Below are 27921 nucleotides of genomic sequence, written 5' to 3'. Positions count from 1 at the left end.
TCCCCGCCTGCCGCCCCTGCCGAGCGCCGCCACACGCTGTGCGCCGCCCGGCAGCCGGCGGGCGCATGTTCCCGGGTGGGCTCGGCGCGCCGGCGGTGAGCGCGGGCGAGCATGGCCGCGCCCGGGTCGGAGAAGAGCAGCAAGAAGAAGACGGAGAAGAAGCTCGCCGCCCGCGAGGAGGCGAAGCTGCTCGCCTCCTTCATGGGCGTCATGAACGCCATGCGCAAGCAGGTACGGGAGGCGCTCGCTGGGGCCGGCGGCCCGCGATGTCCGTGCTGCCCTGAGGGCAGATCTCGCTCCCGCGCCGAGGGTCCCTTGGGTTTCCCGTCTCTTGGGCCCGACTGCGGGGAAAATCCCACCGGAACCGGCACTGCCGGTGCCTCAGGGGCTCCGGAGCCGCACAGGAGAGCGGCGAGTTGCGATTCCGTTTGCGCCGGCCCCTTGTGGGTGCTGGAGGCCGAAGACGCCGTGGATCTGTTTTTCCTTAGCTGATAGCGCCTTGCGTGTGGTAGGGCAGGAGTGAGGCTGGGATTGATGGATGGATGGATGGCCCAGTGTCTCCTGTCGGAGCATTCACGGAGCCCTTTTCGAACCGAAGCCTGAGGGCAGTGGAAAGGCGCTTGGTGCTGGATTTTTGACGAGAAACTCTGAACAAATTGACTGTGCACCCTGTGAACAGTGAAACTGCAGCGGGAGGAGAGGCATGAGTGGAACCATTGTTTGGTTTCACAGGTGGCATTTTTGTCTTGAGTACCTCTGCCCATCGCACTAGGAAGCCAGTGGCAGTGTAGGAGTTTGGTGGCTTCATCCGGCCTCAAATTCTTGGGCAGATAGTTTCCATGGTGAATACTTTAATGAGTATTAAAGATGACTCCTCTGTTTACCAATAGAGCAAGAGTGGTAACCAAAATTGCAGTTATACAGATACATGTCAGTTGAGCTGTCTAAACTGAAATAAATACTTGTTTTTTAATTATTTCTTTATAAAAACCATTAAATTAATGGCACAAGAGAAGAAGGATGGTATGTGTAACTTTGTGCATATGAAGAAATTCCTCTTCTCAGAGGAGGAGCTCATTGGTTGTGGAACTTTGGTTTGTTTAAAAAGAGATGTGGAGCCAGAGTTAAAGCTAATTCTGAAGCCAGACTACATAGGGGCTTCGCACTTGGTGCTGTCATGTGTTTTGTCTTCTAGGGTTTAGTTTCTTGTCCTCCAGTGTTAGTCTTGCCAGAGGCCCAGTCCAGCTTTTAATGCTGTCTGTACCAGCAGTCTGGGTCCTGACCTCACAAGTATTGGTGTTGGTTCTGCTTTTCTCTAGCACTTCAGCCCTATTCTTCTCTCACTAATAGCCAGTCAGTTATTTCGTCTTCATAAACCGTTTCACACAACTAAGCTGTTACGTATGAAAACCTAAATTTTTTTTCACTGACTTCAGGTAGTAGAATTAAGACTTAAAGCCTGTGATCTATGTTTATGTAGGCTTTGTTTCTGATCTAAAAGTGTAAACATATTCCAAGGTGTGGCTGAATTCATAACTTGGTTCCTCAGTGTTTAGTTCATACCTCTTCCATTATTTAAAAGGGAATGCCAAATGCTGTTATGATTTGTAAGCAGATAAAGGAAATATTACCCTCCTGTCCATATATGTGCAGTCCCCAGCGCAGAAATTCACAGTGCTTTGCTGTGTCCCTGTTCCAGTGTGTGGCATCACATTGTTCTGTGTAAGTGCCTCATCTTGCAGTGCAGTGGAGTGCCAGCTCTCATGTAGCTATAAGCCACTCCAAACAAGGAGTGAGAGGATCAGGATTAAGTGCTGTGAAGTTTGTGTGTACTTCTGATTCAGATTCCAGAATCTGTTATGCCCAAGGAGGTGCAGCTCTGAGTTTTGCCTGCAAAACTTCTCATCTGACCTCAGGTGAGCTTTACGTATCCCACACAGTGTTGACTGGTCCAGAAATTTTTGTTGATTTCATGAAACTCATGCTTCTTTTAGGAGTCATTTGTAAGAGGAGCTCATGTATCACTGAGGGGGTAGGAGGAGGTGTGAATATACAGGATAAATTTGGGAAATCAGCAGGAGCCAGAGGAAGGCACACTAAGTTTCAGCTCATTAGTCATGCTGAAGGTGTAAGAGGATTTGTAGTCCGCTCTTTCCTCTTATGTTTTCTAAGAACTATGGTGTAGTTACAAAACCTGAATATGAGTTAAAATATCCTGTGATAGAAATGTCAAGGTGCACATGCAGCTCTAGATATTTAGCTCATTAGTTTAATCCTACAGGAATCTGGGCCAATGGGAGCTTACAGCTCATTATAATGAGGCTGCTTTTTGTGTGAGCTGGGATGAAGAGGAGCCCTCCATGAGTGTGGGAGTTTGGAGTAAGCTATGTACATACCTGCACTCACTACAGGTGAGGTGTTGGTGCCAAGTGTGTTGAGTACTTGGAGGACTTTTTGCTTGTCTCCAGCACTGATGACCCACATCTTTGTGGGTTTTCTGGAGCTATTGGACAGCATGTGCGTAAAGCATTTGTTACAACATTGCAGCTCAGTGGAGGTCAGCCAAGAATGAAGTCACTGGGAATGAAGCTGGGATAGAGCTGCAAGGTGTTGCTGAACCTGTTATTTGGAAGGTGAAGTGCCCTGCAGAAGCTGGCGCTCGGGTGTGTCCTTTGGTTAGCACCAGTCACTTGTTCTGTCATGAAGGTGACCCAGTGACAACAGTGGGTCCTTCTGGAAGGAAGTGCAGAAATCCTCAGACGAGCATTAGTTGAAATTGAACTGTCACACCCACAGGGAAAACATCCCAGGGAAAGAAGTTAAAATGATGGTCTGTTTTGGTTGGCAAATGCACCCAGAGGGGCCTTAGAACATCTGAGGTGTTTCAAATGCTGAGCTGAGGCATTTAATGTGTTTTAGAAATGCAGCGTGGCGCTCAAGCAACAGCTGCAAGTCTTGGCAAAGCTTGGCCACAGGATTTTATGGTATCTTGTACTGCTAGTTTCCAATGCTTGTTTTGAACCAGAGGTGTTAGAAATTTCAGCTTTTGAAGGATTTCCTCTGAAACTTTTCCAGAATGGTCTCTTTTTTTGTTGTTGTTTCAATCCTAAATGGTTTAAAACTACAAAGGAAGGTATATGTCACCCACATCCAACTTCCACTTAGATAATGTTTTTGAAAGTACTATTTATATTTTATCTGGTATGTGCTTTTGAGTGTCCTGTAAAAAAATAAGAACAGGCATGTTTAAAGGAATTGTAAATGTGGATTATCAGCCCTAGATAATATTGTGTCCATGTGGAAAACACCGTCGCAAATATATATTTCCCACAGTGGAAATGTTCTTTTCTGGGGCTGGCCTTGGGATGGGTGTACACAGATGTTTTTGAAAGCAGTTCCATGAACTTAAGGTGATAATCCAAAATTATTTCCTATTTTTTGAGGAAGCAGTGCTGCTCAGCTTTTCTTAATAGATAGTTATAATTAACTGTAGTATGATATGCATTTATTTCACTCAATATGTTTTTAGAAGAGATAGCATTTTAGAATCTATTCAAATTATGTGTTTTTACCCCAGTCCTTCCTGGAAACTTTTAGAAGTTCTGTTGCTTTCCTTTCTTCTAGAACATGACAGTTCACATGTAGGGAGAAACTAGCTGCCTACATATAAACAGCAAACAAATGAGAAATAAATTATGTTTTGTTTGGAAGCTAGTTGCTCATCAGGTATGGCCAGTCAAACACTTCCACAGAAGTGATATTTTTTGATACATTTTCTTTAAAATGGTCCACTGAATGCTTTAAACTCATTCATCACTTTGACTCCAGTTGGGCAATAGGATGGCAGACTTCAGATATGAGGTTCCTGCGAATTTTTTTGAAAATCAGCAGCAGAGACACTAATAGATGAAAGCAGTACAATATACATGTAGCCCCTACTAGCTGCTGCATTATTGTAAGGTGATGTAAAAGCTACAGCAAGTACTTTAATCTGAGTTCATATTATTCACTACCATCTTGTACAAATTCATGGGTAAGCTGATGGTTGCGAGTTCTCCAGGCTACTGAACTTTGATTTTCAGAAAATCTTTTTATCACATAATGTTCTTGAGTTGTTTGTGTTACCAAAAACAATGAATTTCAATAAGCTGTTTCTAAAGAAATATTGTTGTAATATTTTTAAAATGGTGATTTTTGTCTTTTTCTTCCTCTGATTCAGAAAACTCTTTGTGATGTCATTCTTATGGTTCAAGAAAGAAAGATCCCAGCTCACCGTGTAGTGCTTGCCTCAGCCAGTCATTTTTTTAACTTGATGTTTACTAGTAAGTCTTTTGAAAGTTGATTAATTTTAAACTTTCATGATTATATCCTGTTTTGTCTGTCAACCTGTTTATCTTATGAAAGTGATTAATTTGAAGGATAAGTCTAAGTGAAGATGTCTCATTTTGTGTCCTTATTCCATTCATTTCTGTTCACCCCTCCCCTTATTTTTCCTCTCTTTTGATCAAGTGAAGTGTTACTTCATTTGTAAGCTTTCTTAATAATTGAGGCCTATACATTGTATTAGAGTTTATCTCCATTCCCTAAGCTGAAAATTGGGAATTTATTTGTCCCGTTACAGAATTTGTCTGCCATCAGGCACTTCTGCATATAAATTGGGCTTGTTAGAGACATGGTTTTGTGGCTGGAGTGGATGATCTTAGAGATCTTTTCTTACCTTAATGTGATTACCTTAATTCTGTGGTTCTGTAGTTCTTTCATTTGTGCTCTCTTTAAAAATTCAGTTATGTAGTATCTTATTTTTTGTATACCTTACCCATGAATTGTAAAATTACTGTAAAATCAAAGTTGAATGGAAGTAAAATAACCATTCATTCCAGTGGTCAATGGTAACCACCTGTGGGTAAAACCTAGTGCTGAGTCTGGGTGTGGGGAGCTCAGAGCTGTCTCCATTGTTATCAGCTTTAATGTGGCAATGGCTTTTGACAGTGCTAATGCTAACATGGCAGTCTGGCTGCAGTCAACAACGTCTAGGACTTTTCCTACTCAAGACAGTTTATCATAATTTAGATAACACAAGGATGTACTCACACCAGTTATCTTGTTTGTTCCACTGCCTCCTTTCCTGACTTGCATTAGCAATCCTGGGAAAACAGCAATCAACTCTGAGCAGTTTTTAGCAGGTTACCACTTTGTATAATTGCTTTATTTTCTACTGTTTGCAAAACATACAATAACTAGAGTGACTTCTTGATTAAAAGTTTGTCTTTTAATCTTTTTGCAGCAAATATGATTGAATCAAAGTCCTTTGAAGTGGAGCTAAAAGATGCAGAGCCTGACATTATTGAACAGCTCGTGGAGTTTGCTTATACTGCAAGGTAGTTTTGTTATTTAAAGCTCATGCTTTTCTAGGAAGCCTGCCGATTTTAAATTATAAAAGCTTAAAATGATGCTTCTGTGATTAATCTGTTTTGTTACCATTAAAATTCTTTCCTTTGTTTAAAGCCTGATATGACTAGACCTTCTATCCTTCCTCCCTCTTCCTTTTTATTTAACCAGTAGGAAGCCCTACAGACATAAGAGAGTGGTATTTGTCTCCAGAAAGCAATTCAAAGCACTTCAGGCTTTTGACTTCAGTGTTGGAGCCAAATGATGTTTCCCATGGTTCTGTAATTCAGGTCCTTATTGATATCAGCAGGGTCTCTCTTTGTGGCCATTGTAGCTATGGCACAGAACCATTTCCAGGTGTTATACCTTCATCTCAAAACAGGCAGGGTGGGTAACTCTCCTATGAACAGTGTTTTCCCCCCCGTCTCAGCTTGTCCCTGTATTTGCAGGTTTTGTGGTTGTTTGTTTTTTCTCTTCCAACCCCTCCCTACCCTGCCCTACTCTTGCAAATGGCTAGGATTGTAAACAGTACTTAATCAGCTTTAATCAGACCTATGGATGGCAGACCTTCCGTCTAATGGGGTTAACTCTCATTAGGGAGGCTTTCTCCTTTCTTTTGAGAGAAATCTTCTTGTATACTCCATCAGTGGTAGCAGATAGTCTGTGTCAACAGCCCACCCCAGCCACATGGTTGCATGCCCTGATACCCAAACCCTAGACTGTGGCTTCCATAACTTCTCTTGAAGCACTGCCAAACTGGTTATTCTGCTTATGCACTCTGGGCAAATCAGCCAGACCAGTCCTGACAAACTTTAGACAGGTTTTTCTGATGTCTTTTTGGGAGTTGAAAATGGTCATTAAAAATGGTTCTGGGTTTGGTTTTTTGTCTTTTCCTTTTGTGCAAGTGGTTAATCATACAACTCATAGCAAAGTACAGGACTGCAGAGAACCTGTGTTAAAGGCTTATTCTTCAGCTTCCAAGACTGGTTTTTCTTTGCACTGCCTGGGTAAAGTAGAGCAAACAAAAGCAGTTTGGAAAGATCATGAAGGATGTGTCCTTAGACTGTATGTGAAAGATTCTTGGGTAAATAGGAGGGAAATAATATTGCCATTTATGTGAATTTGTGTAAGTCGCTTTTTTTATTGCTGCAACATAGGTCATTTCAGTGATGCTAATTTTACACCTTCTGTTTTGCAGAATCTCAGTTAACAGCAATAATGTCCAGTCTTTACTAGATGCAGCAAACCAGTATCAGATTGAACCTGTCAAAAAAATGTGTGTGGACTTCTTAAAAGAACAAGTTGATGCTTCCAATTGTCTTGGTAAGAGAAATAGACTTAAATTTACTGTTTATTTTTTAACTTTGCTTTACTATCTATTCGTGGATAGACAGTAATATTTTGCTAAATCCAGGCATGTAAAAATAATTTTTCTCTGAATCTGAACTGTTTCCCCTTGCCACAGGACTGTGCAAGGTCTCATCCAGCTTGTCAGGACGCTGGGGCTTCTTGTTTGTTAGAGAGCTACACGTGTTTAGTGAGATGGAGCTTTCAGTTGTTACTGTACTTGCAGGCAGAATTTGACATATTTGTAACTTTTACAAAACTAGCATATCTTTTACAAAGATAAACAGAGTAAGTTTAGGCTACTTTTGGTTTTATTCGCTTTTAATTTTGACTGAAAGTAATGAATGTCATCTGGGCAGGTTTGATATCATGTTCCGTAGCTCTAATGTGAACTTGGTGTTACAGAAAAGATAAACAACAAGTAGAACTAAATACTTTTTCATGCTTAAGATTTGGTGCACCTTATGTAATCAGAAATTTAAGAGAAAATTTTTTAAATGTTTTTTATTGACATTGTTAGGTAATTCTTCTAGTAACATCTCAATCATTACTGATGTTTACAGCAGCAATAGAAATGTTTTGCAGAGTATATCTGAATTACAGTGACTCAACTGGCACTTCAGTGCAGCACACCTGCAGCTCTGAAACAACTGCTGGAAGATAGGCATTACCTAAGGAAGATGCCACTTAGGCTTGCTTTGAGGCATATTTCTGCCCTGTGGCTTCTGTTAGGTGGAAAATTAATTATGGTCTCTAAGACTTGCATACTTTGTTGCTAATTTATTGCAAAAAGATTAAAACAATTTTTCCTCAGGGCATTGTTTTTAAATTGAAACATGTTTTGTGCAGACTCACAAGCAAGTACACAGTTCATAAAAAGAAAAAGTATTTGAAAGAAACCATGGTTTAATTTGAATCTTGAAATTTTGTCATATATGTGGATTTTATCTTTCTAGTTCACATTTTACTACTCTGAGCAGCTCAGACTAATTTCAACCCATATGTTAGTGAGTTGCTCGTGCCACACTTGCCATTTCTTCTGTGAGAAGAAAGACTGTGGAATGATGAAAAGCTGCTGCTGAAGAGCTCTGTGCTTACATTGTTTTTAATGGCAAAGTTGGCAGTGGTGCTTCTCAGCTGCTCTTGCTGTTTATGCCTTTATGCCAACCTTCTGTTCTTTCAGCAACATCAACTTCACTTTGTGTGGTCTGCAGCTGACTGTGCTGTGTGTATAGAGAGGTCCCAGTTCACCATGACTCTTGAAGGAAAGTGGGCTTGGTTGGTGACAGATGCTGCATGAGCAGGTCAGGAGAGGTTGTAAAATGTGGATCCAGTTTCTCAAGCTGTTCTGGTTAGACGTGGTTAGTGTGGCTTGGCTCAAACTTGGTTAAGGTACTGTTGTGTGCTTTGTAATTGGGAAAGAAACAGTGAGGAAATATGCTGGAGAGACAGTTAATATAGCAGATGTTGCAGGTCTGACTCTCCAATTAGTTCAACAGGTATAGGGATCAGCAGCTTGTCCCTGTCTTAGTTTGCCTTGGATTGCAGGTGAGTCATGATAGCATGTGTTTTAATGGGGGAGAAAAAAAGCATGGTAATAAATATTAAACTGGAATTGTAAGTATCACTGAAATTACAGCAATTGTATTCTATTTTAATATGTTAAAGGTAATTGCAGTTCAAGTTTAGACGGGTTTTTTTCTGACTTTCCTTCATAGGCATAAGTGTGCTAGCAGAATGCCTAGACTGCCCAGAACTGAAAGCCACTGCAGATGACTTCATCCATCAGCATTTCACTGAGGTTTACAAGACAGATGAGTTCCTTCAGCTTGATGTTAAGCGTGTGACACATCTCCTGAACCAAGATACATTGACAGTGAGGGCAGAAGACCAGGTGAGATCTGTATTTCATAGCAGCTGAAAGCATTGAGCTTAATGATCTTCTTTTAATCAAGAAATGGCTTCAGGTATTCAAGTATCTCACTTCTGATGTTCCTAGAGGATATGACACACTTATTGCTTGCTAAAATGTGGAATAAAAAGGTGCATCCTAACTTGGTCAAAACCAAATATTAATAAATATTCACATTTCAAGTGTGGTTTACAGATGTGTTGTTTCAGCAGACTTGGAAGAAGTCATAGAGGGAATAAGCAGAACAGTTTCCTTTGTCAAGATACTTATAGGGCTTCTGATTCAATAGCGTATGTGAGCTAAATTGTTTTGTAGTGGATGCTTCTAGATTGGGATTTATGTGCTTTTGGTGAAAGTGGATCACTTCAAACCTCACTTCAAAGTGAAGCAAGTTTGCTTCACTTCAGTTGAGCAAAATGCACCTTAATGGATGCACATTTCTACCTGAGTATGGCCTAGCCCATTCCAGAGAGGAGTTTTCTGATGGAAACATAGATATACACAAACCTGGGGAACGGAGGGACTTGGAATTAAGATGAGTAAAACACTGAAAGCTACATGCATTGACAGTGGTGGATTGCTGGGCATAAAAAAGTTTAGGTGGCTGAAAGGAGCGTGGAGTTCACTCAATTAAAATTTGTAACCTGTGGTAGAAATTATATTCACGGCTATCCCATTTGGAATGCTTGATTCAGCTTAGAGCACAGCCCTGAATGATTATTGGCCAGCTTGTTCTTCCTACTGCAAGAAAATAGGAAACATATAGGTATCTACAGTTCAGCCCAGACAGGTGATTGTAGTCTTGTTGGAGCAGTTGAGTTGGCACTTGCAGCTGCTGAGCACTTGTAGCTCCTTAGCAAAGCTGTTGAAAACAAACTGAAATCTTGCCTTTGTAGCTCTGCTGTTCTGGTGCTTGAATTAGGTAATTTAAGTTTGTGTGGGTATGGCATTGTGAGTTGACTCAAACCTTTGAAGTGCAACAGAGGGATGTTGTAGCTGAGATGGTATGTATATCCTCTTAGAAATGGATGTTGTGCTGTCTGAAGTTTCCATTGACATTGACCTCCAACAGGCAGAAGAATTCGTTTGCAGCATTAAGGTTTAGTTATTTGTCTTACTGTATGGTGATGTAACGTATGAAAACAGAAGTTTGACTGTACTGCAGGAATCTCATTTCTCAGGAGTACTGTTAGAAATTTGACATTATACTCTAACTTTTGTTTTGGTGTGGAGCGTAGTTATATTTAGCAAAAAGAAAAGGTAGCATTAAGTACTCCCTGTCCTATACAGTGTTCCTGTTCAAGTCATTCTGTTGAATTTCCTTAGCTGATGGAATTGAGCCTTTAATTATTGTTTTCTTTTCTCTCCCACATTTTCTGGGAGAGAAACATTACATTTTGCAGAGTTACAGCTGGGGTCTAGTAGTCCTGAATAATTCTTCCATGAAGTTTCTTTCCATGTTATCTGTCACTCAGCACCAGTCACTGACCAGCTTCAGCTACAGGTGTAGACACTGTGCTATTGCTTGCAGTGAGGTTGTCCTGCCACTTTAGAGTCAGTGCTACTGCATAAGCTTGCTGTGTCTGAGAGCAGCATGGAAGTATCAGAATATACATGTAATCCTAGATTTATTTATTTTTTTTCATCCTGACCCACTGGACAATTATAAATAGAGCAGATTTCTTGATTATCTTCCCTGATGTACCTTCCCTGACACCTAAGAAAACCCAGTATCTTTTCCTGTGAGAAGGAGAAAAAGAGGAAGCACCTTGGTAAATTTACAGTAGTTTGCAGATAAAACTTTGATTTAAATGGTCCCCTAAGACACAACAATAGCACTGTATTTGGATACCCAACGTGATGATTGGTAAGAGAACCAGTTTATCACTTCAGGAGACTATATCAGATAGAAGTTACTTCATTTCTGTGCAAGCATTACTGGTGCTATGGCACAGAACTTGAAGAGTATTAGATTTAACCTGATAGAGGAGTTACCCACATAAATGTGAATTGCAGATTCATGTTTTCCGTTTAGAGGGAAAAAAGTTAAACAGCAGAAGTAGTAGGCTTTTGAAGTTTGTAAATGAGATTTATTTCAGTGGTTGTGCATTTTTTTTACTTGTCTGAGCATTGTCCTTTTATGGGCTTGGTTGACTTTTGTTGTAGGGTTTTTTTTTTTGGGGAGGGGGTTTTTGAAAGATGGCAATGGGATCCACACATAATAAAATGTTAGCATAAGTTAACCTCCAGCAATCATTAGAATCAATTCATAGCATTAAGGTTCTGTTGCTTGTCTTGCTCTGTGATGTACCTTATCCCTTTCTCTCCTTGTCTCTTGTTTAAGGTTTATGATGCAGCAGTCAGATGGCTGAAGTATGATGAGCCAAATCGCCAGCCGTACATGGTTGATATTCTTGCTAAAGTCCGATTTCCTCTAATATCAAAGAACTTCTTAAGTAAAACAGTTCAGGCTGAACCACTTATTCAGGATAACCCAGAATGCCTTAAAATGGTGATCAGTAAGTTGACCTCTAGCTGAAATCTTTATGATTTTCTGTATAATTAAAAAATTGCTTTGAAAATTTTTGAAAATTCTTTGCTTTAAAATGCTCTAACATTTTCACATTAAATCCATCTGTGTTCCCTATAGGATGCTGTGTTTAGTTGAAGTTGGATTGGCAGATTATTATGTAAATAAAACTCATCTTATGTAACAGTATGACTTTCATTTGTTTTCTCCTAGCAAATGGAATGAACTCCATGAGAAGTAATGGAATAGAGATTTTGTCAATGACTCATTAGGGTAACTGAAAGTTAGTCTGCCTTTGTGACAGGCTTGTAATTTCAATATTGTTCATGTTTGTATGTGCATTAATAAAAGAAATATGTCAACATTTTCAATATTTGCAAGCTTTCCTAAGCAAATTAGAATTTTAGGTGTACGTTTTACTGTTTTTATCTGTTGTATACTGACCATTAGTCCTACAGTGATCCTACATTTGCATTCTCAGTGTGCAGATGAAACAGGAAACAAGCTTTCCTGTTGTTTTTAGACACCATTTGTAAAATTTTATCATGTAAGAAAGAAAATCAATTTCAGTAGCAGTTAACTAGTTGGCTTCAATTTAGTGTAGATATAAAAATCAGTACACAACTGTTTTCCTTCAGACTCATTGAGCAGGACTCAAATTTACCCTCTATGTTGGTAAGTATTTGCTGACATTCGACATCACAGTCGTACTTCTTGTGTGACACCAAGCTGGGTGCATTGTATAGGAAATAAGGATTTTTGTCTGGTTTTAGTGGCTTGTAATGTCACCAATATTTTTGCATTCTTTGGAATGCTTTTGGGCTTGCTTCCTTTTGACTGTTTTAATGCAACAATCTTAATTGATTGTTAATATTGGGTAAATGAGCTGAACATTGGTAAATGAGCTGAGCATTGGTACATAACATGAGTCTGTATCTGTCCTGTTTTCACATGGAGCAGCCATTTTGGAATAGGGTGTAAATCTGGATGTATGCTCCCACCCTCACATGCTGCTGTGCATTCTTCCATTTTGAATCAAAGTTGTATAGGTGTAAAGTAGAAACTTGGTTTTCCTCCTTTCCTTCCCTTCCATCTCTCCCCCATCCCTGCCTCTGAAACATCCCTATCCATGTGTGAGCTACACTGGATCTGCAACAGTTGTTGTCTTCCTTGCAGGTGGGATGAGATACCACCTCCTTTCCCCGGAAGACCGAGAAGAGTTAGTGGAAGGTACCCGACCAAGAAGAAAAAAACATGATTATCGCATTGCTTTGTTTGGAGGCTCTCAGCCCCAGTCCTGCAGATATTTTAATCCCAAGGTAATCGTTACCTCAGAATGCATTAAGATTCACTGTTTGTAATCTTACCTGTTTTCTTTGTTGATACTAATTAAGACATAATGATCTACAGAACGGTATTAGGAAGGAAGTATTCCCTACCTCCTGGGTATACAATTGGAAGAATATGGTTAATTATTTTTAAGTCTGTGTACCTAGATGTAATACTTCATTTTGAATAGAATGATTATATTCGTTTCTTAGCAATATTAGATATGCAGAGCTGATCAATCTGTCCGAGTTGAGCATTGATTGGTATGTGCATTCCACAGCTGCAAATAAACAAAAGGTCACTGAAACGTTAGGAAATTGGTTAGGAATATATGTAAGTCTCTATGCATGTGCATGCACTCAGGTGTTTAGATATTAACTCAAAGCAGGTTTTTTTAGCACATGTTAAGTTACTGGCTAGTATGTTAGTATAGAACCTAGTTTTTGTAGGGTTTTTTTAGTGCATTTATTTTAAATATACAACCACTTCTAAATCCCAATAGTTCACAGGTTTTTTTTATTCTTAAGAGTATATAAGGAAAAGAATGGGGAGCCAAGTATTACATAAGTGGAAAAGAGTGAGTTTCTACAACAAAAAACTTAGAGGTGATCAATTTAAGAACAAGCAAGCTCTGCCTGAAATTTGTTCCCATGATTCTTGAATAAAATCAAGCCACAGGAGTGGTGTCTATTTCAGCTGTGCAGACTAAAGGGTCTAAAAATGTCAACTGCATACAGAAGGATTACCCATACCCTGTTTTACCAGGCAGACATATACAGTAACACAGAATAAATTTGCTACGTAAACATCAGGGTTCTCTTAAGTTATGAGATCCTGTGCATGTAATATTTTGTTGAAGCAATTCTGGTTCTAACTCGGCATATTAAATGCTTGTTAAAATTTCAAACAGTTTTGTGTGCTGTGTGAACTTTATAGTCAATGTGAGCCCTGTCAAATCTAATTCTGAATGAATGAGCCTTTGGGATGTGTTTTGAACTTTTCTTTCACATTCCTTTTGTAAGATAAAATTCAAGCCACCTTCTCTGACTGCCACTCAAGTCTGGGGGGAAAAAACCTCAAACCTACCAGCTTTGCTGACTTAGCTTGAGAGACACTTAATGTGTATTCCTATTGGGAATTGAAAATTCTTAACTGAGGACTGCCTTTTTCCTTTATACACATACTCAAGATAAGCAGCACTTCAACTGGGGGTGAGGAGGTGAGGGATGCAGAACAGATAATTCTCTCCTTTACAAGGTCTGAGTTCTAGAAGCTTTTGATCAGGGCATTCGTAACTTTTCAGTCAGTTGCATGGTTTTGGCAAAGCAATCTGTTCTGTAGACAAAAAGTAGTGTCTGTGAAAGTCTACATAAAGCGTACGATACAAGAGCTTTACCTTTCATAGACTACTTGTCCAGGTATAACACAAAAAAAACCCTGAATTTGGAAGAAACGTTGAAGAATTGCCTTTTAATCAAGACTTAAAGCCTTGCATGTGGAGTAAGGAGTGGGGGAAGAATGGGGCAGGGAAGGAAAATTTTAAAAGTGTGTAATTGGACATCTTTATTCTAACAAGCATGTGTTACTTCACATAGTGTTTTCCTAGTGCTTATATGCTTTCTTGGATACTCTTAGCTAGCCTGTCATGTCTTGTTGAACAGCTTTTACTTAATTTCCAACTCTTAAGCTATTTAAAGGTCCTTTTCTGGAAGTTTTGATTGAGTATTTGATTTTAATCTTTAAACTGTGACAAAAGCTTATTAAATGCAACAAACCAAGGATCCAGAACCTCTGCTGAATTACCATTTAACTCATTTTAACTGGTCTCATCAAAAGATGATGGGAGGGTTACAGAACAGAGAATTAAGTTTGTGTATGTACTTTTGCAAGGTTAGGACCTTGGGGAAAAAACTGGAATTTTGCTTGTCTGTTGAACTGATTGAATAGTGACCTAGTCCTTCACTTCTGATTTTAATTAAAACCAGAAATTTAATTAAATGGTTGCATGTTGCATAAATAATTTAAAAGAGGTTAAATTTTTCCTGAAAATATTTTCTTGGTTGCAATATGACTTTCCATAGCTGTTATATGATAATAAAAAAGTAGTGCAAAAATTTTAATTTTCACCATTTCCTTTGCACACAAAATTAGTGTCTAATGCTAATATTAATTTCCTTGTTGTCAGAAGGGTTCTTTAAATAAGACTGGATTGGATACTGTGTTTTATTTGTTGAGAATGTTAGCAGGATTATTTTAAGACTATATTTGCTATCTTTGTTGCACTGTAACTGGTATTTCTATTGATGCATGTACTTCAGCAAGAGAGTAAAATGATGCAACGGGACAGATGCAGATGGGCATAACACTTGTGGAGCAGTCTGGCACTAATTTGAGTAGACATACATGATTTCAGAATACTACTAGAAATCCTAGACATTCTATTAACAGTTGTGGGAAGCATTTTCTTGTTGAATTTTTCACAGAATATTAAAAAAAAATTCCTTAGGTTGGGAATAAAATACTTGGGTTTTTTTATGAATTCTCAGTACAGAATTTATATATGATTGAGATTTTGTGTCAGCAATATGCTAATTCTTTTGAAACTACTATCTATAGAGGCCAGAAATGGTTGGAAGTTTTAAATTCTCAGCAGTGCAAAATTCAACAATGGCAAAGAAAAAGTAACAGATGCCTGGCAATGCTATTTCTTGATGATTAAGGGAACCGGCATACCTTTTATGAGGAGATAGAGCTGTAGCCAGTAAGCTGTTAGTGAGGAGGTTGTCCACAGTGGGCATGTCTGCTGGCTTTTGTGACAAACATGGAAGAGGAATCAACTGAAAATGAGGAAGAGTCTTAAACAAAAAATGGTACTTTTTCACAGGGCCTATAATTGTATGTGTTCCATTCTTGTCATGGGGTCTTGAAGCTCTCAGGAGTTCAGGTAGTTTTAATAAGTGATTCAATAAATTGATGAAAGAGAAAAAGGTATAGCTTTTGCCTCTGGTGTCCTGCATTGCAATTTGATGAAAACAGAGATCAGCAGGGAAAGAGTCACCATCTTGGTCTGTCTTTCCCTACTCAGTCCCCCAGAACTGAGACTTGCACTGCCCAGGGCTGTGTGGATCTTGACTGTGGTGTAAAGCAACACTTCTGTTTATTTCCTAAATGTGTTAAATTCAAAAATTGAAATCAGTTCTATGTGGTACAGACTAACATCGAAGAGTATTGCAAGAAGATGACCTAAATTGCCTCCTGCTGAAAGAGGAGGATACTGCTGAGTATACTCAAGTTTATGGCTTTTCATTTGATAAAGGTATGGATGAAATGGATACATGAACAGAAGCCATAAAAGTGGGTCAGGTCACAGCCCTTTATAACAGTAAAGTAAAACAACAGGGATATTTTGTAAAATTGCCAGAAGTTTGAGCTAGAAAGTATGTTGATCTTACACAATGCACTGAGACATTTTCTTAAGATTTATGCAGCTATTTATTTTGCCATGCTGTAGTATGGCTTTCCTTTCTAGGATGCCCCAGGACCTGTTTCTCACCATAAAGGGCCACATGCAGCTGACAGCTCTTCTTGATATGGGGGATGCTACAAGAAAAGATTGTAAGATGTTCTGGACTATAACATGCTCTGCCTCTCTTTCTTTGAACCCCCATGTAGGAGTCGCTGTTCTTCCTCATTGACCAAGGTGTTTGAAGTATGTCCTTGCTAAGAAAATGTAATGATGTAACGTCTTGTGTGAACCATTCCAGTGAAGGTCATTCAGCAGGTTGAGGTAGACCTTCTTGAGGTGGCACAGACAACAGTTAAGGTCCCATACTTTCTTGTTCAGTATAGGATTCAAGCTATGCTCATGGAATATGTGAGATGCTATTACTCAAGAAGTGTTTCTTGTGCTGTATGCTATCCTGGTCTGCCATCAGTTGTCGAGTTTGGTGTTTTTAAAGGCTTTGGGCACTACTGCTCATATTTGATACTTGCTGATTTTGCCAATCTATGCAAAATCAGTTTCTAGGCATCATGACTGCCAGTATTTGTGATGGAGCATTACCCTATTTCTCATGCTATCAACTGTGGATAGCTATAGAACATTTGTGTTTTGTAAATTCTGTAAATAAGCTTCTAGTTGTCATGGTAATAAAGTATGTATCAGAGCTTTTTTACTGAGTTGCTTGTCAATTTGGATATTATATTCTCCTTTTTCCATTGTCTCTGTTTGGTATATTCTGTATTTTATTATTTTTTAGAAAGAATCTGTTACTATATGTAAGATGTATTTTTCCATTGCTATAAAAGAAAATGCAATCCTACTTTATTGATTACATGCATTGTTTCTAACGTGATAGCAGTAGGAGGTCAATTGTGTTGGAAAAAACACCAAAACTGTTTTTCAGGGAAGCTGTACTGGGTGCACACAGGGCATGAGGAAACAGAAATTCATAATGTCATGGTTCATTGCAGCTAACTATGTCTGTGTCTAAGAGAATTTTTCAAGAGTACGCCTGAGGAGTATTCTTCAATAAACAGTGTTCATGTTTGTTTTGAAAAGGAACTTAAAACTGACCATATCTAAATCTCTATGAAAAGCTCTGTTTGAAAAACACTCACTGTGCAGGTAAGTGTTATAATCTATTAGACATTACTTGTTCTTTGTAATGCAGGATTACAGCTGGACAGACATCCGATGTCCCTTTGAAAAGCGCAGGGATGCAGCTTGTGTCTTCTGGGACAACGTAGTTTATATTTTGGGTGGTTCCCAGCTCTTCCCTATAAAGCGAATGGACTGCTACAATGTGGTGAAGGATAGCTGGTATTCCAAGCTAGGACCTCCAACACCTCGAGATAGCCTTGCAGCCTGTGCTGCTGAGGGCAAAATTTATACATCTGGTGGTTCAGAAGTGGGTAAGACACTAAAAATCTTTAAAACAAACAAAAAAGCACAAAGAAAGATAGCTGGAAAATTTTCTGGTTTTTTGCATGATTTTGTTGACAAGAAACTGCACGTTGCCATGTTAGCCTAATGAGTTTATTTGCCATATTTAGGATTTTATCCCCTTTTGCCCAGTCCAACAACCTATTTCTGTTGTGTTTTGAAAATGGTTTCACTGATTGAAATTAATAACTGGAGTAAGAAGTACACTGCAGCTCTTAAAGAGTTAAATAGGGACAAGATTGGATGGAGCTCTGAGCAACCTGATCTAGTGGAAGGTGTCCCTGTCCATGGCAGAGGGAAATAGATGATCTGTAAGGTCCCTTCCAACCCTAAAAATTCTATGACGGTGTGATTCAATGAAATGTATTTCAGGAGTCCCACTCTTATCTTTCTTCTATAAGGCCACAGAATTCAGTGTAGTCTAAAATTTTCTGGAATGTGTGACCAGAATAGCTGCATTTTGACAATGACCAATATATGTTGGGCCTAATGTGGTCTTTGGAGGGTGGCGGGAGGACGTGGAAATCTTTTACAGCTACTGCTTTTGGTGGTGAAATTGTACTTGGTCCTGTAAAGGAATTTTGCCAATTTTTCTGTCAAATGACAGGAGTTATTTTGTTACTCTGTTGGTTTGCTTCCACAAATGCAGAAATGATACTTCCTTTAGATGCATTATTCAGCATAGTAAAGGAAAAAAAAAAAATCATTGGGATTTTTTTCTCTCTCGAAAAAGCTTAGAAGGGGACTTATGCTATGCTGTGGTGTTATAGGAACATATTCTTCTGTCTAAACATGATACATCATCAACAATCCAAAGGTTGAAATGCAGGCATGGTATAGCCGTAAAAACGGCTATGCTGATAAAGCTATGTTCTGGGGAATAAAAACAAATGGGAAAAAAGTCCTAGAAGGAAGATCCTTTTGAGGTCTGCCTTGCTGCAGAGGGAAGTAAACAGAGGAAAAAATTGTCATGATCAGTGCTTAACATTGAAAAGTCACTTAATGGAGGTTGTAACATTTAGGCCATGTTATCTGAACTCTAAAATATTTTAAGAGGTCTAATGTAACATCAGAATAAGCAGTTCCCAGCTGCCACCTCGTGTAGTGAATGTGAAATAGCACCTTTCCCATTACTTGAAATAGGCTTAGCTAAGGCCACATTGGGAAACTTGGAACAATACATCATCTCATTAATCTTCAGTTTCTCATGTTTCAATTCATGGGGAATAACAACAGAAACTTTTCATTGTATGTGTATTTTCTAATGCATGGTAAATGGTTAATGCAACTAGAGTTGAAATTTTAACATAGCAGTTTTCTTCTGGATACACCCTTGCATTACTGCAAAGTTGCACTTTGCTTCCATAAATATTAATCAAGACAGAATAGTAAAAGCTAAACATGAATAATGGAATTTATTTTGCCTGTACTTTTTCTTCAGAATTCAGTGAATACTGAAAGTTTGGAAAGGTCTGTCTCTCCTGAATCTAATATTTTCTAATTTGAATCAGACAGTTATGTTGAAAGCATTCATGTCATAAAATGCTGCAGTGTGTTTAGCTGTAAAGAAATCTAAAAATTGCATGTTTTTTCCATCAATTGAAGAGATTGGATTACTGTGCCAGTCCATTACAGACAACATGGCTCATTTCTCCTTCTTGAATTGATGGGAGTCCTGTTCTATTTGCAATAACTGACAGAGTCTGGAAGCCGAACACACCAGATTCCACTCTTGTTTCAGTGCAGGAGAAATACTGATAGAAAATACATTATACTAAATATATGAGATATGCATTATATTAAAAATGGAAGCTTCTACCTGGTTAAAAAAAAAAAAAGACAGGTCTGCTGGCTTTTCCATGGATGGGAATTTCTGCAACTTCAAAGCAATAAGAACATCTATTTACATCAAAGAAAACATCTATTTACATGAAAGAAAAAAATGTACACTCTTGTACAGTTTTTGGTGATACTGAGAATGACAGGGTGGGAGTGAACAAATGCACACTTTATAGGAGTGTTGATAGGAGTTATTTTGGGTCTGGAAATACAGCATCTCTTTGAAGGTTCAAATCCTCAGCTGATAGTAAGTGCTGCTAGTGTGACATGCTTAATTTTTAGAAGTAGAAAGCCAAGGTAAAACAGGCACAAGAAAAAGCACCTTTTACTGTTCTAGGTGAATATATCTTTTGAAACAAAGAGAAGGATGTTGTTCTTTTCTGAGAAAGTTGTATTCAGCTTTCTCTGCCCTGGCTATGATTCAGTCACTTAGCTGAAGTTTTAGGCCCCCATCTATATATTTTCATTAGAAAATTTGTTTTTTATTTCAAGAATAGTTTTCTTGGCTCTTGAGGGAAGAGTACACACACCCTGCATATCCAGACAATAAGTATCTATCAGTCCTCAGGAAGAAAGTAAATTGGGCAGAGGTAGCTGTTTTGTGGTTGCTAATAATTCCAGGAATATGTTATGACATAAGCTATCAAATTCCAAAGGCAGTGAGTATTCTGGGTATTGGGAAAGTCACATTGCTTAGAGGAAAAAGACTCATGAACCTGTAGTGAGTTTATAAAGCTGGTTTCATCTCCACATCTGAAAGTTCAATATATTTCCAAGCAGTAAGAGTAGCATGAGCTGATGACAATGGGATGGATAATTTATATACATCTCTATTTAGCATTTATTCCCCTCCAAGACAAAAAAAAACCTTTTTTTTTTCTTGTTGTTTTTAAGCACAAATAGCAGTTTTATAAACTTACTTGCATATTTTGGAACAAAAGAGTCAAAATAATTACAAGTATGTGCTTTCTGAATAATCCCAAGTTTGAAGGAGGTTAGTTCTACATTTGGAGGCAGGAAAGCAGCTTTCCCTTTTCCACTAACAAAGCATCAGTTTGATAATTGCTATTAGACTCTTCTCTTGAAAGACAACCATGAAGATTAATGCCACTTTGGTGGGTTTCTATTTTTTTTAAGGCAATTCTGCACTGTATTTATTTGAATGCTATGACACAAGAACAGAGAGCTGGCACACAAAGCCCAGCATGCTGACTCAGCGATGCAGCCATGGAATGGTAGAGGCCAATGGGCTCATTTATGTATGCGGAGGGAGCCTGGGAAACAATGTTTCTGGAAGAGTCCTGAATTCCTGTGAAGTTTATGATCCAGCCACAGAAACGTAAGTGTTAAGTCAGGTTGGCTTTAGTCACTTGTGTCTTTGCTAGCTCTGTAAATGATTGAAGTATAGATGACTACAGGAAAAACTCTGGTAAGGAGTTTTTCCTGAATCAGCATTAAGAAATCAGTTCTTTGTAGTTCTACTTGAAAGATGGTTTTTCTTAAGCAGCTTTGTTCCATATTTTATTTTCCTAATGATAGGTTATACTTACTTTCTATGAAGCAGATGGTGATTTGTCCTTTTCTGTTTGATTTATTTTCCCCAGGTGGACTGAACTGTGTCCAATGATTGAAGCCAGAAAGAATCATGGGCTGGTGTTTGTAAAGGACAAAATATTTGCTGTGGGTGGACAAAATAGTTTAGGTACTTTAATTCTGTTAATTCTCTAGCTGGTCACACATGGTTTCATGGACATTTTTTCTTTTTTGGAATGAATTCATTCCACTCTGTTCAGCTGAAAAGCTTTGAGCAGCACCATCAAACGTGTCCTGTTCTTGTCACATCAGTGTTGCCTTCTTCCTTTCACCTTCCCACTTCACTGTTATCTTACTTTTCAAATTCTCGTACTAATGACAGTCAAGTTCAGATATGCACCCCTACTGTAGTCCAGTTAATTGAAACAGTTAATATGGCTAAACCAGGCATCTGAGAAGATTTTTGGTTTGTTTTTTATTTTGGGTTTGTGGGTTATTTTTAGTTATTCATGTGTTTTCAGAGATTTTAGCATTCTTTTGAGAGACAGGTAAAGGTGTAGCCACTATTTTAGGAACTATAGTCTCAGACTAAATATAGTCTGGTATTGTAAAATGGTGAAAATGTGAGACCTCTTGAGTTCTTTAGTTTTGAAATACAATTTACTGTCATGGCCAGGTCAATTATGATCTGTCTGTTTCCTTGTCTTTAAAACTAGAAGAATACTTTACAAAGAAGAATTTAATTTTAGTTGCACAGGGTTTGTGAAATGCTTTTCAAAATGGAAAGTTCTCATTAATGAGGTTTTTTAATCGCTATTTATGGTAAGTGGAATACTTTATTTCAGATGAATTCTATTTTAGAATATAGCTTGATTTTTGATTGGCTATGGAAACTATTCCATCAGGATTGATTCTTAATGCAAAAGTAAGAGATACATTTGTTGCACAAACATTTTATCAATCTGTAATCTGCCATCTTGCAAAATACAAATGTATTCACTGAATGCTCCTCTTAGAAGTGTTAAAAATTGTTCTTACTGGAATAAAACGAAGAAAAGTTGTCTGGGGTGAAAAACTCTTACCTATTAATATATGATAGATTTCTTAATCTCTCAGATCTAATAATTCAGTACTGGAAGTGAAAACTGAGTTAAATAGGGACAGCAGGATGTGTGTAGCTATTGTCAAGTGTAATTACTACCATATTTCCTGAAGAAGCAAATCTTAGTCACCAAATCTACTCATCTCTAATAACTTTTGGTTCCTTTTGCCCTTTTCAAAGGGACTTAGGCTTCTACACTTTGATGATTTTAGTATCATCATGATGAGAGACCTCCTCTATCAGTCAATGGCCAGTTTTAGTAAAGGTACCCATGAGCCCTCTAGAATGAAATGCTATTGCTATAGGGAAGTTTCAGGTAATTCCTCACTTTTAGTCACTAGCCCCAAATCCACCAGAAATTCAACATATAAAATTCTTCTGTTCGTGAAATAACATGTTGGAATCTCTAGAAAGCATCTAGTGTGAATTTGTTAGAGTACATCTTACTTTCTATCTCCTTTTCACTTTGCTCATGTTTTCTATTTATTATACAAGGATAAGCTGCTAGTTTAGAAACTGGGGTATATTTTCAGATTTGCTTTTTTAAGTGTAGGGTTTTTGAAACCGTAAAAATAAAAGATTTAAGTTTGCATGCTCTAGTGCAGTCCATACAGTGCAACATAATCAGTTATCTATCTCATTGCTTTGTAGGTGGCCTTGATAATGTAGAATATTACGATATCAAGATGAATGAATGGAAGATGGTGTCTCCAATGCCATGGAAAGGTGTAACAGTGAAGTGCGCTGCGGTGGGATCTATAGTCTATGTCCTGGCTGGTTTTCAGGGTGTTGGTCGCTTAGGGCACATTCTTGAATATAACACTGAAACAGACAAGTGGATAGCCAACTCCAAAGTCCGTGCTTTCCCAGTGACAAGTTGTTTAATCTGTGTTGTAGACACTTGTGGGGCAAATGAAGAAACTCTAGAGATCTGAAGACTGTAGGAGATGCCAAGGCATTCTTCAAGGACTTGGGAAAAGATGGTTATTGGTGGTTTGCTTCCATGTTTTACTGAATCATGTCAAATTTAGTAGCAGGAAAAGAAATGAGATGCAGTCTTTCAATTTGTATATACAGCATATTATATAATGTGGATTTTGTCATGCCCATTTTCTTATCTGTTTTAAAGAGATGGGGATGTGTTTTGAGAATCCACTTACATAGGTGATATCACATGGCATCTTCCTTTAAAAGGACTGTGGGTGTGGCCTTGTCAAACACAAACTCAGTCCAAATATTTAGAATGCCTCTAAAGCATTTGATGAAGAAAAAAATTCTGGTTAAATGACATTTTACCAAGATCAGTTGCAGAGACACTTCCTGTAATGAAGGTGAGTAAATACAGCTTGGCTTATTGAGAAAGAGGAACAACTATTTTTTCTCCTTCGTACCTACCTGCAGAAATCTTACTGGGATAAAATGAAGATATTTTCTCAGGAAAGACCAAGGACTGCTGTCTAATAAAGATTCCCAAGGTTTTAGCAGCTCTCTAGATCATGATAACTGCCCTCTTCCAGTGAGTTTCTTCCATCATTTGCATGACTGCTTATCAATTCTTTAAGGTTGGAGAGGCCATACATAGAAATTAGAGGAACACTTTAATGGTCTCTTTGGCATTTTATGGAGCTTTCTCAAAAAGACTTTTTGATTTTATTTTTTTTATTACACTGAGGTAGGGAATGTGGGTCAAGTCGACGAGAATTGTGCACTATAATTAGCAAGTTGGAAACTTGGAAAGAATTTTCAATCTATCTTCCCAGGCATCAGACTGTAGATGCCAAATCATTAGCAAACATGGGAACAGGAATGAGAAAAGCAAAGTCAATACAACAGATATATTGATTTTCTTCTTGAAAATGACTGTTTTTAAAATGGCATGAACCAAGTCATTAAAGGTACTTTACAGAAGTCTTCAGAAGTTGCGCATGGTTATTCATCTCTGGTTAAGAAGCACAGAATTTTGTAAATGCTTCCAGCCCACATGATGGTAAATTTCTTCATGCAGCCTCCCAAGTCCAGCCTCTCAAGCTCTGGGTGTCATCGATGTGGTGTGCTTCTTCCCAGTTCTGGAAAATGATACAAATGATATCTGTCCTGCTCCCGTGCTAGTTTATTCATAGCTGCATCATAGTTACATCACCTCTCTTCTAACCTGCTGGTTTTTTCAGGTCTGTTTCTATGAGACTAGTGAATTAACTTCAAAAGTTGGTGCTTGCCTACCTCTACCTCGCTGGTGCTGTGGATGTTTAGTCTGTTTTAGTTCTGAAGTTCCTCCAGCTTCTCCTAAGTAAATCCTGGTTTTTCAAAGTCAGTGCTTCTTTATAGGCTTGTTCCTCGTTTCCTTCCTCATTCTGACAACTCTGCCTGTACAGACAGGACTAGATGTACTCACGGCCTCCATTATGGTTCCTGCAACTCCGTTCTTTATTCAGCAGTAAGTGAAGGGCATGATACTTTTTTTTCTGTTTTTCCGTATCTTTTCAGTCGTATCCATGAAACGCGTCCCTGGTGTCTCCACTCCTTGATTCCGAACTACTGGAGTCCCGGGGGCAACCGTGTGCTTTTTAGACTGGACAGGCTCTTTTATCTGTTCTACATCCGCTTTTAAACTCCAGGCCGCCGTTTTCCTGAGGAGTGAATAATAGTCCCCGGCACGCTGGGCGGCGGCAGCAATAGGCGGACGCGCTCGTCCTTCGGTTCTGCGGGGCTACGGCCGCCTCGGGGACCGGCGCCGGGAGGAGCGTCCCCGCGCTCCGGGCACCGGCACCTCCGGGCCAGGAGCCCCGAGCGCGGCGGGGCGGGCGGGCTGGACGCGGGGGCTGCGGGCGGCTCCCGGAGCTGCCCCGGTGCGGCCGCTGCCGGCGGGAGCTCCGCAGCAGAGCGGGCCCGGCGGGTCTCGGCCGCGGCTGTCGGCGGCAGCCTCTGGTCCGGCACTCGCAGGGTTGAGCTCTGGCCAAGGGACTGCGGGATGGGCCACGGGGCCGTGGGAAACCAGCTCGGGGATCTTTGCTGCCAGAAGCAGCGTGCAGCAGCTGCGTGTTGTTTCCATTCTCACCGGCTTCGGTGTTGGGGAGCTTTGGAAGGCGAGGGATTAACGGAGAGCTGAATGCTGCAGTTGCTTGTCTTTATTCCCGTTTTGAGAGACCGTGTTTGCCAATTCATTTGAGGTGTTTACACCCCTGAAGTTGTCTTATGAATCTTTCCTGTGTCCGACTATAACTGTTTCAAGACAGACAAGATAATGTACCAAGGTCCATGTCTTTGTAACTATGCAGGGTGGTTAGAAGTATTAATCTGTTTTCTTGGAAGTTTTTGCTTTTTCCTTTCCTTGCAGGCTTTTCAGATGTCTTTTCAGAAGAACTGCATCTGGAGCACTATGACAGCAAACAATATATTTGGGAAATATGTAAGCAGTTTAACAATGACTCATGGGGACAGTCTTTGGGATAAGACTTATTAGCAATCCTCAGGTGGCAACTCTTGACCTATTTATCTCACAACTCTAGGAGATGATCAGAATGCCAAAATATCCTTCAATTCCTGTGCACCAAAGAGAATGCCAAAATTGCAGCTGGTCTATATGATCTACCCTGACATCATCTTTTTGCCTGAGATCTCTGGCTCAGACTGTCCAATCTGATATTGCTCTTTATGTAAAGACATAAAAAATTCATATAAGGGTAATAGTAAGAGTATTTAAAGAAATCTTGTGTTATTAGCAAAAATGCAATATTTTCATCTTGAAGTAGAAGGAAAGCAAAATTCTTCTGATGGATTAGTGAAGTTTATTTTCTAATTCAAAATACCTTTGTTTGGTTCAGTTGACAGACCAACTTCCTTTTAATTTTTTTTTCAAAATCTTCTCCAATAATAAAAATATGCACTTTTTTCTCTCTCTCTTTTCAGATAGATGCTATTGAACTGTTAGCAGAACAGTGGGAAAATTGGTTGATTCAGTGGAAAGCTTCAATACAGTAGCAAAAACAGCTTTGGTAAGTGTTCACAAATGGCAGCGTGTCTCTGTGCCTGATGTAATTTTTTTATGAAGTAATTTACACTGATGTTTTTTACAAAGACCTCAGAGCTGGGGTAATTGTGATGTGCCACCTGGGCATCTTCTCTGACTCTGGAAATTAGTGAATTGCAGGTGGTATAATAAACCCCTTCAGTTAACTGGGAAAAAAATGTATAGGTATGGTTCCATGTTAGCGAGGCAGCAGCTGATCCCAGCTTTGGAACACTCTCATTGCAAGCCACATGAAAGCAACTGGAGCTTAAGTTTGGGATCTGGTCGTGTGCATGACCAGGAAGAGGCCAATCCCCACTGCACCTTTTCACCCATGTGCTGCTGCTGGTGTTGGCTCTTCCAAGACAGAATCAGCAGCCTGGAGCAGAATTGCTCTCCAAGAGACCTTAGGATAAATGGAGCATTTGGCCAATGCCAGAAATGAGAGACAGGCGGGAGAGAAGCCCTTTGGGTAACACTGGAAGATAGAAATGAGTCATTGGTCCTGGGGAGGTGACAAACACTTGTGAAGGAGATGGGTTTTCAGAAGCAAAGAGTTCAAGCCCCTATGAAATAAATAATCAGAGAGACAGAGGAAGTGGCTCTATTTGAGTGCAGTGTGCATGAAGTGCAGTAAAGGTTGAGTGATACGATGCCAGCCCTTGGTCTGCTCAGTGCTGAAGGTGGACAAGCAGGATTTGGGCTTTACCACAGGAGATGGGATGTGCCAGGGAGACAGAAGAGAGTGAGTCCGAGCTGTGCTCTAACTGCAGTTACAGAGCACAAGCTGGAATAGTAAGAGGTGAGAAAGAGAGCTCCCAGAGATGATCAGGTCAGTGACTGATAGGCAAAAATGGATCAGTTGGAACAGATTTGCATTTCTGGAGGGTTTTACAGAGAAGCGCATATGTGGCCTTAGAGCACTTAAAGCACTGCAAGAACAGGCAGTTGTGAGGAGTGATCACTGTCCAGCACGGTCTGAGTCTGATTCAGTAGGACTGGGCAGCTCTATTTTCCTTTCAAATAGTTACTGAGAGAGAGTTCCTTGTTTTGGAATCTAGTTTTCTTGTATGTCTCTGGAATTTTTTCAGCTCTCTGCTTTCAAGGCCATGGGCACTCAACCTGTACCTGCCTTTGGAATGGGAGGACAGCAAACCTCAAGCTTTGGGCTGTCAAGTAAGTTCCTGTTCTAAGAACCAAAACATTTAAACCTTTTCTGTAGTTTGCTGCTGCTGCATCTTTGAAAAACAGCAGTGGTTTAGTGTCCCTGGGGTAAGCCATTCTGATACATTTGGTAAATTCTCTACTTGCAGGCTTTCCTGTCAGCAGCAGCAGCAGCAGCAGTACCAGTGCCAGCAGTTTCTCCTTTAAAACTAGTTCCAACCTCACGAATTCCACATCATCTGGGAGCAGCCCTGCTGCTGGGAGCTCTCCTGCTGCTGCAAATCCTCCTGCATTTGGGACAGCATCCTCTCCTAGCGCACCCCAGTCCGTCGGCTTTGGCAGCCCGGCCGCTCCATCCGCAGCCTCCTTCTCCTTTAAAACAGCTGCCACAGCTGGTGGCTTTGGGACTTCTGGCTTTTCAGGCTTTGGCAGCGCTTCTGCTGTGAACTCTGCAAGCACCACTCCACTCCCAGCCTTTGGAGCCTTCAGTGCCACCATAGCCACTTCTGCCTCGCCTTCGAGCGGTGCTTTATTTGGACAGAGCGCCAGTGCCTCTGGACATGCTGTCACCTCAGCCTCTGCTGCAGCCAGCAGCTCCAGCCCTGCCTCCGAGAAGTTATTCACACCCAAGAGCGAGTTATCAGCTGAAGAGTGGCAACAGTTTGAAGCAAAGGAATTCACAATTGGAAAGATTCCTCTTAAGCCACCACCATTAGAACTTTTAAATGCTTTCAACCTTTTAAGTTTTTTCTGAAATGTTGTTCATTTTTATTTCCTTTCTCAATTCTCTTCTGCAGAAATAAATGTGCAAGTATAAACTTTTGAA

At 39.7% G+C, this 27921-nt stretch overlaps 1 protein-coding gene across 3 annotated transcripts; it reads left to right on the top strand.

Annotated features, from left to right (window-relative positions):
• KLHL7 (kelch like family member 7) lies at positions 1–27921 on the top strand. 3 transcript variants are annotated; one of them, XM_088058086.1, is made up of 15 exons: positions 1–231; positions 4220–4322; positions 5285–5378; positions 6587–6711; positions 8454–8629; positions 10992–11166; positions 12354–12496; positions 17180–17420; positions 20428–20629; positions 20895–20992; positions 22577–24093; positions 25260–25331; positions 25832–25917; positions 27023–27107; positions 27245–27921. In XM_088058086.1, the coding sequence occupies exons 1-11, from the start codon at positions 112–114 to the stop codon at positions 22858–22860; spliced, it is 1761 nt and encodes a 586-aa protein (XP_087914212.1). In that variant the 5' UTR covers positions 1–111; the 3' UTR covers positions 22861–24093; positions 25260–25331; positions 25832–25917; positions 27023–27107; positions 27245–27921. The 3 variants fall into 3 exon arrangements, with proteins under 3 accessions (XP_087914212.1, XP_087914172.1, XP_005518929.1); XM_088058046.1 differs by having other exon boundaries at positions 22577–24359; XM_005518872.2 differs by lacking the exon at positions 25260–25331 and having other exon boundaries at positions 22577–24359.

Source organism: Pseudopodoces humilis, chromosome 1 (genome assembly GCF_049639895.1).
Source record: "Pseudopodoces humilis isolate 2021_Gansu_Grassland_sample_001 chromosome 1, ASM4963989v1, whole genome shotgun sequence".
Lineage (NCBI taxonomy): Eukaryota > Metazoa > Chordata > Aves > Passeriformes > Paridae > Pseudopodoces > Pseudopodoces humilis.
Note: the sequence above shows the minus strand (reverse complement) of the source record. Positions and strands in the feature narration are given on the sequence as shown.

Coding starts and splice junctions, on each gene's coding strand:
- KLHL7 (XM_088058086.1), top strand. CDS start 112: ATGGCCGCGCCCGGGTCGGAGAAGAGCAGCAAGAAGAAGACGGAGAAG. Junction 4,323..5,284: donor TTTTAACTTGATGTTTACTA/GTAAGTCTTTTG, acceptor ATCTTTTTGCAG/CAAATATGATTGAATCAAAG. Junction 5,379..6,586: donor GAGTTTGCTTATACTGCAAG/GTAGTTTTGTTA, acceptor TCTGTTTTGCAG/AATCTCAGTTAACAGCAATA.